The sequence below is a fragment of the Pan paniscus genome, chromosome 16 (assembly GCF_029289425.2).
Source record: "Pan paniscus chromosome 16, NHGRI_mPanPan1-v2.0_pri, whole genome shotgun sequence".
Taxonomy (NCBI): domain Eukaryota; kingdom Metazoa; phylum Chordata; class Mammalia; order Primates; family Hominidae; genus Pan; species Pan paniscus.
In genome coordinates, this window is record NC_073265.2 from 51175357 (window position 1) to 51197064 (window position 21708).

The following is a 21708-nucleotide window of genomic DNA, read 5'->3' on the forward strand; positions in this document are numbered from 1 at the left end:
TTAGTTAATGGAATTTTACTTAATTAATAAACAGACGATCATGCTTCTTAATTTAAGGAAGATACAGTAAAGAGGCAGGGATCAAAAAGCCAAACTGCCTAGGTTCAAATCCCAGCTCCACCACTTCCTAGCTATGGGACCTTGAGCCAGTCACTTAACCCATTTTCAACTCAGTTTTCTTATGTGTAAAATGGGCCTGATAATAGTACCTACATCAGGAGGTTATTATAAAGAGTAAATAGGCTAATACATGTAAAGCACACAGAGCAGTTCCTGGCACACAGTAAATGTTATGCCAGTTTTTGCTATCATTAACATTATGAAGGCATTACACATTACACATACGCTATATAAAACACTGACCTCACTTAAAAATACCATAAAACACTGACCTCACTTAAAAATACCATAAAACAAAATCAGAATTTACTCTGTGCAACAACAAAAATCAAACAAAATGCAAGAGACATACCTCAAGTAAATATCTTAGGGAATATGGGAGAAGATTCCGCAAAGTGAGAGAAGGATAAAGATGAATAATGTAAGCTACATCCCAGTCTTCCCCATGTGTACATATGTAGCTTAATTCATCAGGCAGAGCAACTGTATTCACTATGAGAGGTAAGAAGCTGACTTCTACTGATGGGCACTGCAACATGCATCTGACTTCCCTGCTCCTATGAAGTTCTTCCTTCCAGGAAATATAAGTGGTAGATTCTTTGTACTGATGCTCTAAGATTCCAGCTGGCTGGATAAACAATTGACACCTGCAGAAAGAGGAAACAGTGACAATAAAGTTTTGATCCAGAACTTAAAAAAAAGAATCTCATTAAATCTTCCTGACAACTCTACAAGATAGGTGCTATTATTCCTGTTTTTACAGATATACAGATGAGGAAACCAGGGCTAAAAAAAAAGGTTAGGAAATTCACCCAAAATCACATAGCTAACTTACGGAGGAACTTTCTGAAAAGAACAAACAAACAAAAAACAACTCTGTAAACAAGACAACTTAAAAAAATTTTCATTTCAAATACAAAGGCAATCTAATAAAAATACTCAGAAAAATCCTGACATCAAATATACAGTAAGGAATTTTCACCTGATAAATTCAATGATAATATAAATGTATTTCTCAATGGAAGACTAAATTATGTCTTAAAACTGGCTTTTACTGATCTTTAGTTAATAAAAATGTGAAGTTATTTTCCAGAATATAAATCCCCAACTCAATACATTTAAAGTTTAATACATTTAAGAAGTATCTACCTATATGAATCTAAAGGAACATGGAACTCCTCTTCAGGTCTGGCTATCCCAATGCGCTCCAATAGCTTAACATTCTTAACAAATTTATAGATGATAAATGCAATGGAGAAATGGTTTTTGATCTGTTGGACAAAAAAAAATACAAGTTTTTTAAAAGATATGTAAGTTCGAAAGAAAAAATGAGAGCCACAAATACTTTTAGATGTAAAAAATTTCAAACTCAGTATTGGAAGATATTTTTATTGGCAATTGAAAAATTTTAGGGTATTTAAGTGCTATATATATTAAATTTAATGTTTAAGTGTCAGTTGAAAACTGAGATATTCAAATACTCCATATATTATAAACTTATGTTTAGTATTAGTCTATATTCTTTCAAATATGTATTATTCTCTGAAGATTTAAGCCATTTTTTCTCCATGACAATATTTTCTCAATGCATCATGTATAACAACTAAACAGAAATGGATAGCAAAAAATCATGAGAAAAATAGTACAATTCTTTTCTTGACATCAGTCTGTTATGCATTGGAGCAAATAACAAGCTATAAGATAACAATGTCCAAAATTTGAAACCTTTTCATTTGTATCTGATGTTACAGGTAGGAAAAAAAAGTTCTTTTGTTGACCATATGCTGAAACCTGTAGTAATACACAGAAAAAGAAAAATGTTGGATAAAACCTTAAAAGTAGAAAAAATATTTACACAGATTAAGATGCTAAAATGTTTTTCAGAGGGACAGATCATTCCAATATGCCTTCATACATATCTTGAAAAATATAATCCAAGTGACATACAAAGAGAATGGAATGTTTCCTAACTACAATTACAATAATCCTCGGTTCTGAATATTTAAAGGAATATACCAAAAAAGCTTTATTAATTTTACATTTGTCTTAAAAGATAGAAAACAAAAATGAGCTTTAAGTAAACAAAACTACAGACATTTAAAATAAATATTATCAGAGCAAGCTGGACAGTAAACAGAAGCCATTTCTGTTACTATTTATTTCTGAATAATCAGAATTGACCTAATGAAGTTTTACTGTATTCCTATATTCAGCTAAATGATTTAATATTTCTTGATACACTGAAAGGGATACAATTCACTTTGAAGTATTACCTGTAGAGGAGAGCGAAGGGTAATTACTTTATTCCCTTCAGTTGCATCAATTTGTACCAAGACAGAGTCAGAATGACTGGCATTGGGATTCCGTACATTATACAATCGCCGTCCAGGTCTGGCCACAGGGATATTTGCAACTTCTGTATATCCATGAGGTACTAAGGCAGTGCATAAGTGAAAAGAATTCCATATATTAATTTGCCAGTGTTTCTCTATAACAGAATAATTATTAGTACCTCAAAATAATGACGAGTATTTTTCCTCATCACTAGAAATGATCACCACAAATTGCTTTTCTAAGACATACACTTAAAAAGAAGACCAGTTACTGTTATAAAATTTTTGGCTGAAAACAATTTTGCTTGGGGTTTTGAATATAAAAACAAAATCCAACTTATTTCTTATTCTCTCAATCATATAGCAACAATCTTTTTCTTTGTCACAGTGTCAATACTGTAAGACTTCTGAATATAGCTATTTTCTCTCCTCATTAAACTCATATCTTTTTAAAAACACATTACATATATAATATTTATATATATTATATAATATATACATTATTTAAGGGCAGAAAACTAATCTAGTTTTGTAAAGTTTTCTTAAATCAATAAAGTTTAATTTTCTCAAGTTTAGAAAACAAGAAACAAGACGTTAGCAATTATATGTTTCAAATGTTGTATCTCCAGATATCTGCAGCAAAATGTTTTTTCACATTTTATCAAAAATAAGCCCACACCAACAACTGCTAAGATACCCTTAAGGAAAACAAATATAGCCTACCAATGGTCAGAGTGAAGAAAGAGCTTTCTTGACGGCTCAATATAGATAGGTTCCCTTGACTTGAAGGTACCATGCTGGCATACTCCAGTTCCAAATTCTGGCCAGCATCAACATCAAAAATATCACTTTTCTCAGGGAAGCCCATTACTCTGAGATTAAAATTGGGCTTCACCTTAATGGGAACACCTACAGCATTTTTTACCGTAAAAGGAGCTCTGTCCTTTAAAGAGTAGTCAAAAGTAGAAGCAGTGCCCTCTGAAAAACCCTGAAAAGGAATATATCATCACAGTAAAATTTTTGAAAAACATACATTCTTTCCAAAACCTATACCATAATTACACATTTTTGGGAAACTAATTTTGATGACAAAAAAATTATATGTTTCATTTTAAAATTCCACTGGAAATATTCTAAGCAAGATTCAGACATACTTTTGCTAAATTGTTGAAAACATTAAGACAACTTTTGGATATTGTTATATTCATTGTATTTCCTGAAGAAATATGAATTGCCATTTGTGGCTCAGGAATAAAATCATCTCCTGGCAGCAAACTTTTATCCTGAACTGGGTTCTTCTTTACCTATGAAGAAAAATAACATAGCAAATTTAAATTATTAGCCAGTTGATAATAAAATAAAAATGCTGGAGTTCAGTTCTCCTAAACTGATCACTTTATAGTAATGCTTCGCAAAAGTCTTATTTTCAAAAATATACCATGCTTCACTTTGATTTCATGGAGATCAGCATTCATTCTTTCGGGATATAGTCCAAGCATGGGGAAAAGTTTAGAATTATGCCATGAAATTATTCAAAGCCAGCTACAATATTTGTCTCTTACGCATTCCTCAGAGCATAGCTATTTATTCAGTGTCACCCAACTGGTGATTATGTGTTGACGAGCAATCTAAGAGGACCCTGAAGTCTAAATTGATCTTTATTAGAGGTGCCGCCTGGAAATGTTTCTCTCCTTCTATTTTTTAAACCAATAACACCTTCAAATAAGTAATATTAATATAATAAACACTTAACTAGCCATCAGATTCCATCACCTTCTGTTCTAGTAGTATTTCAAAAGCCTTGTAAAACATTCTTTGTTAGCCTCCCTATGCCAGAGAAAGGCAGGTCAGAAAAATATTACTTCTTTATTGAGAGGAAATTGGAACACAGGTTAAGTGACTTATCTTTAACAAAAGAATATGTGGAGTCAGTTTCAGTGCCTGACTCCTTAGTAAGGCTGCCCCAAAGAAGTATGCTACGACAATTTCTTAACAATATATGACTCAAGTTCCTTTTAATCAAGAAAAATGTGCTTCAGTATCTAGGTTTCTGAGGTGTTCTCAAAAAACAACATAAAAAGATAACACACAAGAGTTCATTAACAATTCTCAAATATTCTGGTCTCACCCTTAAAAATCACTGAGTACTAAAGAGCTTCATTTATGTTTTATCTACCAATATGTACTCTATTAACAATTAAAACTGAAAAAAATTAAAAATTCATTTAAAAATAAAAATTACATGCTAATATAAATAACATTTTTAATCAAAAATAACTATTTTAAAAATACAGTGAGAAGAGGAACATACACATATCTCTTTACTGCCTGCCTTAAGGGAAGACAGATAAATTCTCGTTTCTGTTCTGCATTCAATCTGTTGCAATATCACATTCATGTAGTCTCTGGAAAACTCCACTATACACTCGTGACAGAATGAGAATGAAAATGATATATGAAAAGAGTTCTGACCTCATGGACAGAGCCCTTAAAAGGGCTTCAAGGATCCTAGACCACATCTTAAGAATCACTGAAATAAAAACTATGAATGAATATGCATAGTATCATTCTATCCAAAGATATTTTAAGATTTCCTTACATCAAGCCTTAAATTCCATTGTCTCTTCCCCTCCACTCTCTCAATCAGTGGCTCCCAGACAGCATGGATCTCATTGTAATAGTGCACCTGGAAAGATACACACAAAATTATAAGACAGTCCTTTGGCTTTAATTACATATTTCTGTAACCAATAGGGAAATTATTAAGTAATTAATGTTATATATCATTAGCCATTTTCAAAACCCATCTAACAATATATAGAGTGTATTTTCCTTTACTCTCTTACTCTATTGTCATAAATTATTTAGCAAATCAATCTTTAAAAAATAATTATCAAAAAACAATACATCGACAAATTAAATGTCAGAATACACTATCTATTCACATATGTACTCATAGTGGCCATGCACAAACAAGAAAAGTGTATATCTTAATTCCAAAATTGCACTTTCAAGAAGTTGTGTCTGAAGGTATTAAGTGATGTGGCCATACCTGTAGTGTCACATCAGCAGCAGCATCCATTAGAGAAGTCCAATTTTTAATATTTCCTGAAAACTTAGACTCTGCCAATAACAAAGGTACAGTTCGATGTCCAAGGCCACATTCTAAGGTAACTTGAATGGATTCTACAACAACACCACAATTTTCCTCTATCAGTGAATGTTCAATGCCCTTGAAACTTTCCGTTATTTCTGTTGCCGTGTCAACACCAAGAAACCAAGTGTTATAATCATTAATCGATTTGATACCCCAAAGATTTTCCATTTCCTTAGATGTATCTTTGGATCCATCTTCTTTTGTTTTTGGAGACAATGCAGCCATGATTGTCAACACAGTATTAAGAATTATGGGTGAAATCTTTAAAAAAGAAAGCAGAAAAATATTTATAATAAATTCTTTCCCAGATGAGAATATATACATACATGATTTTAAGTGACATACGTTAATTATAAGTGATATTTTTAAATTAAACAAATTTTAATTTTAAATTAAAGTAACTAATTTAAATTTTGAATAAATTCGTAACCAAGAAAAACAAGAGAGAACACAAAATTATGTGTCAAGCCAAGTAATCATGCAACACTGACTTCTACTCAGGTTATCTGGAATTAAATAACTAACGTTATACGTCAGTAGTCAAAATCTAAAGTTAAGCTGATCAATTCAGAGCAAAACAGTGTTATGTGAATAGACAAGTATAGAAATGTAAACAAATTCTTCATTTTAAAAACAGCTACATTAACTAAGCCAAAGTGTGTGATCCTTTTCAAGATACACATAAATATCGGTAAGCAACAAGATCTTCTGAAAAAAAAAGGAAGAAAAAGATATACATTTGCCTTATTAAAACTGGAAGACTCAAAATCACAGCTCTCCTTTGACTTACCCCAAGATCTGTAAATCCTACCTCTTATTATCTTTGGATAGTGCCTTTCTTTGCTCACTTCCCTCACTTCCTATTACTGTGCCTTAGTTCTACACTGATGATATCTTCTACGTCCAACGCCCTCTCAGCCTACCCTCCACACTGCCACCAGCATAATTTTTCTACAAACCAAATCTGAGTATGTCATTCTTATGTTTAAAATCTTCATCAACTTCCCATAATTTTTTATCCCACAAGATAAAATTCAAACTCCCTTTAACTTAATGTGCAGAGCTCTTTGTGGCCTAGTGCCTATTCAACCAGCTAGCCAGGATTCTCCCAAAGTTTGAGAAATACTAGGTTAAATAAGTTAACTGTATTCCTTTATTGTTCACTTCTCACAATCCTTACTTAAAATGTAAAGGGATATAATTATATCATCAAAAGCAGGATCTAGTATGTATTGTTTTCCTAACTTACTTGTCAACTTTTTTTCTGTGTCTTATTAATGTCACTTACAATTAATGCTTCCAGTCTTACAACTCCACCACACCATTCTCTCCAGCCATATGTGACCACCCCTCTAAATCTTAAAGGATTTTTTCACACCTCTGCCTTTGTGCATATTATCAGTTCTGTCTGGAGAAACCTTTCCATGCTCCCCAACAATTTAATCTCCCTTCAAAACTCAAATCAAATAGTCCTGCTTCTACATAGCTTTCCCTGATGTCCTGGTCTGAATTAAAGGCCCCATGCCTGTGCTCCCAACTGCATCTTGGCCATGCCTCTAGCACTGAAAGCTGTAATCACTGATTTCTTTCTTTCTCCCGCATATGTCATTAAGTTTTTTGACAGCAGGGGCTACATATCCCCAATGCCTTGTAAAGGACATTTTTTTAATACACAGTAAAAGCTCAAAAATGTTTTTTGAATCAATCATAAATTTATACACAAAGAATGTAAAGTCTCACCAGCACCTAACCTAGTGCTTTAAAATACTTGCAAATTCGAGGCGTTTTTCCCTCATTTACTACTTTATATATTTTTAAAAGTAAATCCATTAACAATATACATTCTGAGACTATCCAGTATTTTAAAATATTGAGAAAAAACTAAAATGATATTTACATGGTACTTCAAATGAAATGAGTTTGAGCCTTAGTTCAATCACTGTTGGTCACGGACCTATATAAGTAAAGCTACTACCATTATTGGCATTAACCAATCAACCAAAAATTAAGCAATTAACCAAAAAAGGACTCATTTTTGTATCCTTTGTGCAAACAGAGAAATAGATTGCAGAAAGTATTCTGTATCTTCTATTCGTGACTGGGCACGAGGTATACTTAAAGAACCTGAACGCCATTGGAAAACAATTATTGTTTTTCAATGCTTTAAATGTAGTCAATAAAACAGTAAACTCCAATAATTATTTCTAGTGTACATCTGTCATTATAAATATTTGAAGCCAAATCATATAGTTATTAAATTCAATCAACTTATACATCAAATAAAAGCCTAAAAAGAACTTATTACAAATAAAGTAATAACAACCTCTTCTCTCCATCCCTTCTTCCCTTCTCTTCCCACCCCATATCTCTTCCCTCCTCTAACTCAACCCCCCCAACACACACATGCAAATAGAATAGAGAAAAACTACCCCGATCATTTGTAGATATTAAAAAGTACTCTTTTACAGAAAATAGAAACAAACATTTGCATTAAAGAAAAACATACCTTAATGTTAAAAGTTACTGATTACTGAATATGTGACTAGCATAATGCTTGAGTTATGAGAGACATCAAAAGCTACTGTCTCAACTGCAAATATGCAATGTTGTGAAGAAAAATAAGAATTTTCACTCAAAGATTATGTTAAGTACTAACCTTAATTATAAATTCTTTAACCATAATATTTATATTTTGTTTTCCTGAAGCCCACGTACATTTTTCCATAAATAAAGAACAGGGCTGCAAGACCTATAAACAGATAAATGAAATTCACATTTCCATAGATCCATTATATACATAACACACACTTACAAGAACCATGTCTTACTTAACTTGGGATCTTTAACTACAGCCTGCTATTATACTAAAAGCAAAAAAGCAAAAATAAATTAGCTGAGACTCTGTTGTGAAGACTCTTCTGAACTATGAGAAATCTGTGAACACTGGAAGATCACTTTAAGCAGTTCTGATGAATTTCATCGTGCCAAATCCTTAAGTAATAAAGCAGATTTACTGTTTAAAATGTTTCTTTCTGCTAAAATAGTTTTCAAATGATGGCCTCTATAAAATATACCTTTGAAATATCTATAAAAGTGAGCTAAAGACTGTGGTAAGGTAGGTAAGTAAACAGTTTCCCGATGCTTGACGGGTCAGTCTGAAATATCATGTAAGGCCTTTATTAGAATAAAAGTCAATTCATCAAATTGTGAAGCCTACATTCTTATATATCATTAAAGAAACGAATAAATAGGCTTGTACCTGAACTGAATGGAGCAATTAGTACGGCATAATTATCAATTCTTAAAAAATAGGATGAGGCCAGGTATGGTAGTGCATACCTATAATCCCGGCACTTTTGGAGGCCAAAGCAGGGGGACTGCTTGAGGCCACGAGTTCAAGACCAGCCTGCACAATATAGCAAGACCCCCTTCTCTACAAAAAATTAATTAAAAAACAAAAACAAAACTAGCCAGCTAGTAGTCCTAGCTACTCAGGAGGCTGAGGCAGAAGGATTATTTGAGCCCAGTAGTTTGAGGCTGTAGTGAGCTAAGATGGCATTACTGCACTACAGGCTAGGTGACGGAGTGAGACCCTTGTCTCTAAAAGAGAAAGAATTAGGAAGAGCTAATTGATATAAACTTTTGGTGTATATAAAGACGATCCTGTCAAAGAATATTTCATGATAAAGTATAGACTTCATACTTTCTTTATGCAAGTCATTTTGTCCACAAATTTTTTACATTTAAAATGCCACTGCAAATTAGTCACATAATATAATGATTCTCTTACCATAAAATTATCAATACTAGAAAATAATTGGTGCGGTAATTAACGGACTAAAATCATATGTTTCGATAATAATATGAAAACATAATTGACATTCACTTTTAATAACAGCAGAACACCATCGCTTTTGGCGAAGTGACTCCAATTTAATTTTTTTCATTCTAAGCCTAAATATTCACTCATTCATTAATTAGGTATACCATGGTGAACAAAAGAAACAGTTGAAAAAGAATATTAATTTGTACTAAAATTCAAACACTACTCAACAGAAGATGGTATAATGAAAATAAAACTGTTCTGGAGGTAGTCCCCAGTTCTGTCACTAGCAGCCATGGCTAAGTCATTTAACATCTTTGGAATTCAATATCTTTATATATAAAAAAAAACTTTATATATACAAGTTCACAATAAACAATCTCTAAAGTCCCTGCAGAGCTCTCATATTCTAGGATTCTATGAATCAACCGTTTCTGCCATTCTTCAACCCAAGATTAGGACACAAGGTAATTCTTACTGTGGTAATGTTTTTCCCTCTCTTTTCTCTGAGAAAAGGGCAAGCGAGCACTTTCAGATCTCTCACAGAAGCTTCCATCATCTGTTCGAGTTTGGATGTTGACAGAGAAAGGTTGCACTGAAACGAGGCTGTCAGAGCAGGAGCATCAGCCTTTGTCAGGCTGGCAACAAATACCACTTCTGGATCTGTGATCATGGCCTTTAAAGTCATATTTGGTCTAACAGAGTCATCTGAAGAAACAAGCAACAGGAACCAGAAAAGTTTAAGGTAAGTCTTTTCATTTGACTACATGTTATCTACAAGTTGTTAAGTTGTTCTCAATGTTTTTCTATAACAGATATGGTGAAACTGACAATATTAATTGGTTAATTAATACTAATTATTAAATGATTATTAACAAATGCAGATTGAGCAAGATAAGGCAATCTGATCCCTGTCCCAAGAATACCATTACCACTTTGACCTAGCAAGAATAATCCTGTTTTACACTTTTACACTGTTGGCGGGACTGTAAATTAGTTCAACCACTGTGGAAGTCAGTGTGGCAATTCCTCAGGGATCTAGAAATAGAAATACCATTTGACCCAGCCATCCCATTACTGGGTATATACCCAAAGGATTATAAATCATGCTGCTATAAAGACACATGCACACGTATGTTTATTGCGGCACTATTCACAACAGCAAAGACTTGGAACCAACCCAAATGTCCAGCAATGATAGACTGGATTAAGAAAATGGCACATATACACCATGGAATATTATGCAGCCATAAAAAAGGATGAGTTCATGTCCTTTGTAGGGACATGGATGAAGCTGGAAACCATCATTCTCAGCAAACTATCGCAAGGACAAAAAACCAAACACTGCATGTTCTCACTCATAGGTGGGAACTGAACAATGAGAACACACGGACACAGGAAGGGGAACAACACACACCAGGGACTGTTGTGGGGTGGGGGGAGGGGGGAGGGATAGCATTAGGAGATATACCTAATGCCAAATGACGAGTTAATGGGTGCAGCACACCAACATGGCACAGGTATACACATGTAACAAACCTGCATGCTGTGCACATGTACCCTAAAACTTAAAGTATAATAATAATAATAAAGAATAATCCTGTTTTGAAGTTCTTTTTATCAGAATTAAAGAATGTGCATGTACGCAGGCATAAGTATATATTATATTGCAGGGGCAAGAAGGGGAAAACTGGAAAGAATATCAGGAAGAGGAAAAGAGACCCTGATAAAATAGATTATTATTAGTTGTTTCTTTCAATTTCACCCAAAAGTCCATAGTCAATGTCATATAATCTATACTATAAATATATTCAATGCATATATAAATATAGCAATATCAGATATGATCACTATTTAAAAAACATTAAAGGTAAATTTTAAAAATAGCATTCTTACCAGGACATATTAGTTTTCCAATTTAGGTTATACATTAGAGAGAAAAATATCTGACCTTAGACATTTATAATTTAACATAGAAAAGTCACTGATCTGGCAGGAGCAAGGTGTAATCCACAGCACTTGGGGAGGCAGAGGCGGGTGGATTGCTTGAGCCTAGGAGTTTGAGACCAGCCTGGGCAACATGGCGAAGCCCCATGTCTACCGAAAAACAAAAAATACCAGGTGTGGTGGTGCACAACTGTGGACCCAAGCTACTCAGGAGGCTGAGGTGGGAGAATTGCTTGAGCCCACCTCAGGAGGTGAAAATTACAGTAAGCCAAGATTACACCACTGCACTCCAGCCTGGGTGATAGAGTGACAGCCCATCTCGAAAAAAATTTTAAAAAAAAGGAGAGAAGAGGAGAGGAGAGAACAGGAAAGAAAAGGAAAGAAAAAAAATGGAAAGAAAATAAAGAAAATCACTGATCTACTGGATAATGCTGGAATAAAAGAAGTATAGAGCTGAAAGTGGCTTCAGCATACACCTAGACCAGACATTTGCAAACTCTTCCACAGAGTTTAAGGAGTTAAAGCGACATCCAGGGAAGTCCTGCTGGTTCCTCCAAAGTCCCCATGTTCTGCTTTAATATTTTCAATTGTTCTTCAATGTGCTAGAATTCTCAACATGTTTTCTTTGAATAAGATTCCCCACCTATAAAACAGGCCACTAACCACTGACCCAAATTAACTTCATTTCTGGATCAGTAAAGAAATGTTCATGGCACAGTTGGAACCAGCGGACTTTCCTGGCCATTGGTCCAATGTCTACTGTACCTCTCTCTTAAAAATGTTTTAAAAAACTAAAAAGCTAAAGTTTTTATACAGAATATGTTTAAATCTAAAAGACTAATTTTACGTTCTTAAATTTTCCATTTCTCTTTTTTCTGGTTTGTAATTCTTGTCAAAATATACAAGTTGTCATCTATGACAGATAAATTCTGCTAACCTTTCTCTATCTTGACCTTCCCTGTGGCAGTCTGTCTTGGTAAAATCTGTGTTTCTTTTGCCACATTTTCTGGACTCTGAGGCACAGCTTTGATAAAGAAATCTGCCACAGTCATCAGAAATTCCACACTGGCACATACATACAGCTTGTCAAGAACAGCATCAATTTGACTTCCATTTTTGTCTTGTTTGTAACTTATATCAATCATAGAACTGTTGTTATCTTGGTCATTCTTTCTGTCAATCATTCTGAAAAAAAATAGGCTATTCATTATTTTATTCTTGCTAAAACAATAAAAAAGATGAAGAATTTCCTATATACCTCAATAATCTTTCTTTCACCTTTCAGTTTCTAATCTGTATAGAAAACAGGTCAACATTAACTAGAATCTAATTTATCCATTAGTAAACAAGACTACTAATCTCCAAAGCAAGATATACGTTATTAAGCAATTACTGAATATTTTATACTTGTAATGCAATTCTATATGTTATTGCATTATCATGCAATTTTTGAGTATTACATTATAATGCAATACTAAAGAAACAAACCAATAATGGCCGGAAAGGAATTTGGGCAATTAACAAAACAAATCAGTGTAGTCACACAAAATAAAGGCAGCCTTTTAATATTATTTATGAAATAAAACCTCCCTGAAGGAATTTATCTTCAAAGATCATCCTACGAAAGTTTGAGTCCGAAAGTATTCAATACAACTCAAATCATCGAGTGTTTATCAAGTGTGCTCAACTATAGTTCCCCTATGTCCTCCCATGAACTGGAAAAAGCAGGCTACCTAACAGATGATAGCATTTATCACCCTTGCCTGGAGAGCTGTGTAGCTACTCCAGACACAAAATTTGCAAACTAGAAAAGGTGGGTGCATGACAGCACTCTTTCCTCATTTATTCATCTCTCGGAAAAACAAAGGGCTCACAAGTATCCCATATGTATTCAATGGAGTCCAAGTTTAAGTAGCAACACAGTTTTTCTCAAAAACAACAACAAAAAAATCAGATACAAAATATTATGTCTCATTACTTGAGAAAAATAAAAACATAATTAGGCTATTGAAAATTACATATTTCCCATTTTAGAATGAGCTAATATAACTCACCCTTTCAAAAATGGCTTGATGATGTGAATGCGCTAGAGATTCTATTTCTATTAAAACTTTGAAAGAAATTTTGCATAACTGTTTTAAAAAGACATGATCAAAATAAACATGATGAAGGAAAAATCCATAGCTTGAAGGCTTTTTAAAACAAAATTCTGCCTACTGGGAATAATTTAGAAAAATACATCACCAAATATATCACCCCATGTGGATTTAACTATTAAAACTCATTTTCTCTTAGCTCCCATTTTAAGATGTTACTCCATTTTATTATTAAACTTCCCTTTAACTTAACCTTTAAAGCAGCTGAATCTGATATTAGCACTACTTCTTAATGCAATTCAAATCAGGAAGTATGACCAAAAGACAGAGATCTTTTTTGGATGATCCCTAGCCTAGCAATGCCTGGCAGCCATGCAGGTGCAATGTCAACCTTAAATAATGTATTGCAAATTCAGAGCTGACAAACCTCGATGTTGCTCTCTCAATTCCTTCTCTGAGATCATCAAGGGTGCATGTCTTAAGTTTAACGCTGACATTCATTGAGCCATCCTTAAACATCTTCCCTGAGGAGGCCATAAGATGTAGTCTGAGTTCACCAAGTTGGAAACTGTCATTATGAAATGCAACTCCAGATTCCTATGGTACATTTTTCAAGCAAAAGAATCAATTACCTTTAAATATTATATAATTACTTTTAAACATATTAATTCAAAACTTAAAGGCAAACTGATCTCATGAATTTTAAAAGTATGAGTGCTAAAATATCTGAATGGAACAGAGAATAATATGCATGTTTGTGAGTATACCTGTACATACAAATAAATAGATATATGTGTGAATATCCAACAATGATTAGTATAGAAAAATTTATCTGATTTACAGTTTAATGCAAATAAAAATAATTAGGAAAGAGCTGTCAATTAATCAATTAATCTAACTAATAAATTTTTTCTTTTCTTTTTTTTTTTTTGAGATAGAGTTTCGCTCTGTCGCCCAGGCTGGAGTGCAGTGGCACGATCTCGGCTCACTGCATCCTCCACCTCCTGCGTTTAAGCAATTCTCCACCTCAGCCTCCTGAGTAGCTGGGATTACAGGCGCCCACCACCATGCCCGGCTAATTTTTTTTTTTGTATTTTTAGTAGAGATGGGGTTTCACCATCTTGGCCAAGCTGATCTTGAACTCCTGACCTCATGATCCGCCCACCTCGGCCTCCCAAAGTGCTGGGATTACAGGCATAAGCCACTGCGCCCCGCCTCTAATAATAAATATTTAATAAGCTCTTCCGTTAAAAAACAGTGATAAGATTTATGAGGTTTACGAGAAAGAGTAAGGCATGGTAGATGATGTGAGTGAGCATATACCCTAATTCCTTGAGAAAACAAAATAGAAATACACTAAAAGGAACATCACAAGAAGATGCTATTAGTTGTAAATGATTAAATATTTTGTGACATACAGTATTTTATTCATTCATATTTATATCTTCTCACATTTCCCAAAAGCCATTTAGTGGTTAGGTAAAGAGTATAAATAGTAAAAACTCAGAGAGGTTGAAGAGATCATTATGGCTGGGGAAAATTCATAAAGAAGGTGAGAACTTAATAGAGCCTCAGAGGCTGAGTGGGATCAGATAGGCTAAGAGGGTGGCAGAAGACACTCTACATGAAGAAAAAACATGAACAAACAATTCAAGATGCTTGAGGACATAGGATACAGGGTGATTGGGCTTGGATACTCCGATTAAAGAATGGTAGGGAAAAAACTAGAAAGAAATACAGAGGCCTGGCCGGGCGCGGTGGCTCACGCCTGTAATCCCAGCACTTTGGGAGGCCGAGGCGGGCGGATCACGAGGTCAGGAGATCGAGACCATCCTGGCTAACACGGTGAAACCCCGTCTCTACTAAAAATACAAAAAATTAGCCGGGCGTGGTAGCGGGCGCCTGTAGTCCCAGCTACTCGGGAGGCTGAGGCAGGAGAATGGCGTGAACCCGGGAGGCGGAGCTTGCAGTGAGCCGAGATCGCGCCACTGCACTCCAGCCTGGGCGACAGAGCGAGACTCCGTCTCAAAAAAAAAAAAAAAAAAAAAAAAAAAAAAGAAATACAGAGGCCTAATCAAAGTCTCAAATCCCAAACTAAATATTTAAATTTTCATGTATAGAAAAATGGACCTCGATCTTTATTCTACCATAACATATAATTCCAAATTCTCTCAGTATGTCCAGATTTAAAAAAAAAAAAAAAAAAAACCCCAGCCAATCAACAAAAACCTTCAGGGAAATGATGAACATCCAACACCATTGCTTACTAGAGACCCTGGCATTGATAATAGGGGTGCTGGGTATGTGCAATCATCGGCACACTGGTTAGAACTCCACCCCTTCTCTCACTCAAGATAGTACGTTGATGCAATTGGGTCAGAATGACATTATTACTGGCAAGCTTTGAATGCTTTTAACTTATGAAAATGGAAATAATTCACAAACTTTTATTCTGTAATCATTAATAGAAATGACCTGAGACACATCTGCTGATGACAACACACTAATGTTTCCTGATAGGATTACTGATATGGTTTCCTGATGTAGACAATTTGGAGCCACTGAATTTCTTTCCATAATATGAAATTCAGATTATATAACACAATGTTTATTAGTGGAAAGGGAAGATGGAAATGGCTACATGAGATTCATTTAGGAAACTGAAGTTGTGCCAATATCTAGGATGGATGAAAGGTAAAAAATCAAACAAGGAAGTCATTGCGGTACTACAAGTGTAAGAAGAGTTTCAAATAAAGCAGAAGTGAGAATTGATAGAAAAAAGTAAATGTTTATTCAAAGAAAAACCTGACAGTACTCAGCATCTTAATGAATAAGGAAGGCATACAAACAATGAAACAAAAGTAGACATCAAGATTCTAAGACTGCAGAACCAGCAGAATGATGGTACCAAGTAAAATGAAGAATGAATTTAACTGTTCATTTTTGGTAAGGTCATTTTCTGATGTTGTAATGAGCATTAAACATTAGAAAATAAGGCAGTCCATTGCATAAATGACAGATACAAGCCAAAAATTCAACAGTAACAATGTATGAATATTGCATAATTTGTAGTAAATAAAATGAAATATAAATGAACATATTTCATATAAATGGACATTAAGAGATATAATACCCATAATCTGTATCTGTTGTTAATGTCCATTTGAGTATATTGCTCACTGCCCAATTAGGGTATATGCTCACTGTTGAATCTATAATCAATACAGAATATGGATATTAAAATATGCCATATGTATTATAGGTATTAATGTATGACATAATATAATTAAAAATATTTACTGAAGGAAATATCAGCATAATAAAAAATAGCTCTCTAAAATACCATTGACATATTATTTAGTTCAAATCATCATGGCATAAGACCTTGGTTCTTCAATTCTTTAATTAGTATCCTTAATACATAATCTACTACATATAACATTTATTCAATAGAAACACAATTAATGCTTATATACCAAGGATAATCATGAATTCAAAAATAATCAGGTAAGGCTCCAAAGTCACTACTAAATTATTCTTAAGTCGTTATATATACATATATATATAGCTATGTAATAAAACTGTATATATAATTAATCACTCATATATAAAATTCTTCTATTGGTAATAAATCAAAATGTGTTTTGGTGCTGATATTACTTGGAAAGAAATAAAACCCTGAGTACTTTGCCTTAGCCTTGGAAGATTAGAAACACTAACAAAGTGAAGATAGAGGGCAGGACCAATGCACATTCTGTAGGCCAAATAGAATTTTATAGACATATTAAATGTTTTAATGAAAAGTCCAACACAAAAAAAAGCCAACACTCTAAAACTGACTATCAAGAGCTAAGGATTTATTTCTAATTACAGAAATGTATTACATACCTGGTTGATATCATTGTTATAAAGGATAATGGAAAGAGATTCAAAGTGAAAGTCAAATTGGAGACTGACAATCTCGTTCATAGAGAGCTTTGAGTCTGTCCCATCTTCTTGTTCTAATGGTGAAAATTTAAAAGCTTTTAAGTAGGTACATAATTTTATAAATATTTTTAAATATGAGATAATTTCTTACTCTAAATTTATATGATGCTTTCTGGGATTCTGTAAATCATATTGAGACAATTAATAAAAATGGCAATTACGTTCCAACTGTTAAATTTTTAAAATGGCAATGACTATTCCATATATATTTAGCATATATGTGCAAAGAGGCACAGGCAGACTATGTTAAAAAATTTTTTTTAAAGAGGAGGCCTTAATTTTCAAGGCACTTACACCTAACTGGCTACAAGCCATTTTCAAGACATTATGAAATTGGAGACTCAGAACAGTCCAATACTTTGCCTTATATTAGACAGCTAGTAACAGATTTTCTGCTAGACTAATGCACCTCTCACTAACTTTATTTTATTTTATTTTATTTTTTGAGACAGAGTCTCGCTGTGTTGCCCAGGCTGGAGTGCGGTGGCACGATCTCAGCTCACTGCAAGCTCTGCCTCCCAGGTTCATGCCATTCTCCTGCCTCAGCCTCCCAAGTAGCTGGGACTACAGGCGCCCACCACCACTCCCGGCTAATTTTTTTGTATTTTTAGTAGAGATGGGGTTTCACCATGTTGGCCAGGCAGGTCTCGATCTCCTGACCTCGTGATCCGCCCACCTCGGCCTCCCAAAGTGCTGGGATTACAGGTGTGAGCCACTGCACCCAGCCTCATTATCTTTAATTACCTATATTACCCAATCCATTATCTTTATAAGAAGAACAGAATATAACTCAATAGCAAAATCAAACAGAGTTCACATATGATGCAGGGGAAAGGAGTGGGTGCTTTGGAATTTTGAGACAAATGAGACTTCAGGAAGTAAGTCAGTCTTTTCTCTCATCTTTAGATAGATCACACAGACTGAATAGATCTTGCTTTCAATCACTCTTACGGACTGATTCTACAATCTTTTTCAACACTGACTCTAATTTTTTGTCATACTATAGAACAGTCTGTTCTTACAAGTTACTGGAAAAACAAATACTGCATAACTTTAACCACGTAAGCCTTCTCCAAGTTAGAAAATTCTATTTTTCTGAGAAATAATTTATATTCTAATTTTCATCATCTTTGCAGCTTCCATTTGAATTCACGAATTTTCCCAAGTGACACGGTGTCCATATAGCAAGAACCAGATACATGATCGTGATCACGGCTGAACATAGTGAGATCATTAATCACATAAGGCTTGCCTGTTAATAGTTTATTCATCTCTACATAGTTCCTGTCTAACTATAACAACAGACTTTTTATCTAGCATTTGTCTGTATGGTGGCATAAACTTCACCTGGGGAGATGTTGACCTCATCAAGCTTACGCAATACTTAAAACTATCCACTTAAATCAGAAACCTTGCACACTGTTCTAGTCATTTGTTTGTGTGATTTCAAAACACACATAGCCTAACTATACGAGAAGCAGTGTTGATATGGTATATCGACTGGTAGTTTTACCGATTACTGTCATTTGAAGTAACAGCTGATGGTATGAGAGCATGAGAAAAGCACAGCAGCCAGGACCATTTATTATATGGGCAAGGGGTACTTCATCTCTTTTTAGCCATGAAAATATTAACCTATTTACAGTCTAATTAAACATAATATTCACATCAATGGCTTTAAATTATGAAAAAAGAGTGAAATTATATTTAATATAATCTGTTTACGAAATCAAAAAGAAACCTTGTATTTTAGAAAAATTATTTAAAAATGGCTGAATTCAAAAGGTTCACTGCTTTTAATAGGTTCAAATTAATGATCTGAAAAATTATCTTAGGTATTTGAAACATAACGCTCCAATAAGTCCAGATAAATAAAGCTGTTACAAGAATACCTTCCTTTCTCATGGTTCAATCACCTGAGTATGATATGTGATACCAAGGTCCTTTTCTCTCTTAATTAATTTGGGACCTTACTACACTGCCTATCTAGCTTGATTCTTCTCTCAAGATACGCCACTTCAGTGCCTAGTGAATTCAGCAAATTTAGCATTCACAAGTAAAGGGTAAACAAGCACCATGCCAACAACAAGTGACCCTTCCCCATGTAGCAGACAACAGACATACCTCCCAGCCCCAGCCGAATTTCCACAGTAAGTAGTACAATACTGAATTAGTTCATACCACATTGTGCTGGACAGCTAGAAAAATACTAAATATAAATATGACATTAACACTAATTTTTTCTCCATAAAGTAAATATCATCAATTTATACCTTTGAGATGGTCAGGTACACTTGAAACATCAACTTTTCTCACTCTTATAGTCTCCTGCACAGACTGTGTAGGGCTTGGTTGTGAGGAAGCTTCTCCAAGATTTTCTAGCAAAATTTTCATTAAAACTGTCAAGTCATCTTCACTGAGAGCAACCTAAAAACCACCAATAATTTGTTAACTCTAATAAAAAAAAGTAGACTATCATATCTATATCTCAATTTGTGGTTTTTCAAATTAATTGTTCATCTACTTAAAAAGAAGAGAATTAGAGTTAGGACTATAAATACCAGAAGAGAAGTATTTCACCTTGTTTACTGTGTGCACACACACTTCTGCCTTCGCCCATACCCAGGCCCCTGCCTCCGGCACTCCAACACTCTCTATGGCTTATCTGTTACTATGTCTTCCTTTTCCTGGACCCGTGCCTATCTGTCCCATTTCCCTATCTTCCCATCTCCATTATGTCTCTCTCTCATCTCATCCAGTACCAGTTCCTTCTTCTATATTATTTACTCTCCTTGAAACTAAATACAGGACGAGTGTTGTTCAGTTTCTAGTCTCTACCAAAAAGTAAAAAGATGCTCTCCTGCTACGTAGCTCTTCATCTCAGTATATATGCATCTGGACATACATAAAACATTTGTTTAACTTATCAAGAATAATACCACTTAGAACAATAACAAATGTATCTACAAAGAATGTTTAAAGAACAAAAAATAGGAAGGTAGCATCTTGTCTTTTACCTTCATAAAAGGGTATGTGTGGCAAAAAGAAAAAGAGCCAGGGCTTTGAGTCAGGCAGATCTGTATCAACTACCACTTTCAAGCTGTCTTGCTGCAAAGTTTCTTAACGTCCTTAACTCAAGTTTCTTTTCTTTTTTTTTTTTTTTTTTTTTTTTGAGATGGAGTCTCGCTCTGTCGCCCAGGCTAGAGTGCAGTGGCACAATCTTGGCTCACTGCAAGCTCCGCCTCCCAGGTTCACGCCATTCTCCTGCCTCAGCCTCGTGAGTAGCTAGAACTACAGGCGCCCGCCACCACGCCCGGCTAATTTTTTGTATTTTTAGTAGAGACGTGGTTTCACCGTGTTAGCCAGGATGGTCTCGATCTCCTGACCTCGTGATCCACCCGCCTCGGCCTCCCAAAGTGCTGGGATTACAGGCGTGATCAAGTTTCTTAATCTCTAAAATAGGCATAATACCAACTTTCTCACAGATGGCTGCAGAACAAGAAACTAAAACAAACGAAACTGCTACTGGCTGCTAAAATCCATTAAACCAGTACTGTCTTTGAAGCTTCTTATCCTTCTACCTTATGTAAGACACAGTGGCTCCAAAGGCCTGCTTCAAGTACTTACAAATTCACACAAGCATGCATGCAAGCACGCATGCATAGCAAATCTCCTCTGAATACCACAGTACCCTATGTCCCCCAAATTAGGTCCCTACCACCAGAGAAATTGCCTAGTTCCCACTTTAAATGAAAATACAGAGCTATTTAAGTACAAGATAATGACCAGGGATTTATGGCTTGTCCTAAGCCCCAGGCCTCATATAACAGGTGTAATTTTAACACCTTAGAATTTCCTTGTATATCCCAACCCACTTCTCATACCAACCAAGATTACCACAGCTTCCTGAAGGGCAACTAAGTTCACCCCTCTTTCACTTTGCTGTGGGCGGGGGGGGGGGGGGGGCGGGGGAAACAAGTATGAAGGACAATTTTGAAAGGCAGCCCCACAGTTCTTTAAAAACCATCAAACTGATCCACCCAAAACAACCTGTAGGTATCACCTGCCTGATACCCTTTTTTAGCTGCAGCCCAGACCAGGGAAACAACTTGCCAGTGTCACCTGCCTGATACCCTTTCTTGGCTGCATCCCAGGCCCAGGAAAACTATACAGACTATGACCAAAGAGGGGTGTTTAGAGAGACCTGGATCAGCGACAAATTAGGCAGTGGTGGCCTCATCCACT

General features: G+C 34.9%; 1 protein-coding gene across 9 annotated transcripts in view; it reads right to left on the reverse strand.

The window, feature by feature from the left end:
* The window catches only part of VPS13C (vacuolar protein sorting 13 homolog C), a 205126-nt gene that overhangs the window by 58301 nt on the left and 125117 nt on the right, over positions 1–21708 (reverse strand). For 4 of the 9 annotated variants that reach the window (XM_034938864.3, XM_034938862.3, XM_055098861.2 and 1 more), the window contains 14 exons: positions 19737–19890; positions 17365–17477; positions 13904–14073; positions 12318–12565; positions 9912–10141; positions 8267–8359; positions 5506–5871; positions 5053–5139; positions 3608–3757; positions 3177–3441; positions 2394–2554; positions 1846–1911; positions 1270–1391; positions 473–767 (listed from right to left, as the gene is read on the reverse strand). In XM_034938864.3, the coding sequence (XP_034794755.2) occupies positions 473–767; positions 1270–1391; positions 1846–1911; positions 2394–2554; positions 3177–3441; positions 3608–3757; positions 5053–5139; positions 5506–5871; positions 8267–8359; positions 9912–10141; positions 12318–12565; positions 13904–14073; positions 17365–17477; positions 19737–19890 (2520 nt within the window). The remainder of the gene's footprint in view (positions 1–472; positions 768–1269; positions 1392–1845; positions 1912–2393; positions 2555–3176; positions 3442–3607; positions 3758–5052; positions 5140–5505; positions 5872–8266; positions 8360–9911; positions 10142–12317; positions 12566–13903; positions 14074–17364; positions 17478–19736; positions 19891–21708) is intronic. The other 5 variants (XM_034938865.3, XM_034938863.3, XM_034938868.3 and 2 more) reach the window with 2 other exon arrangements.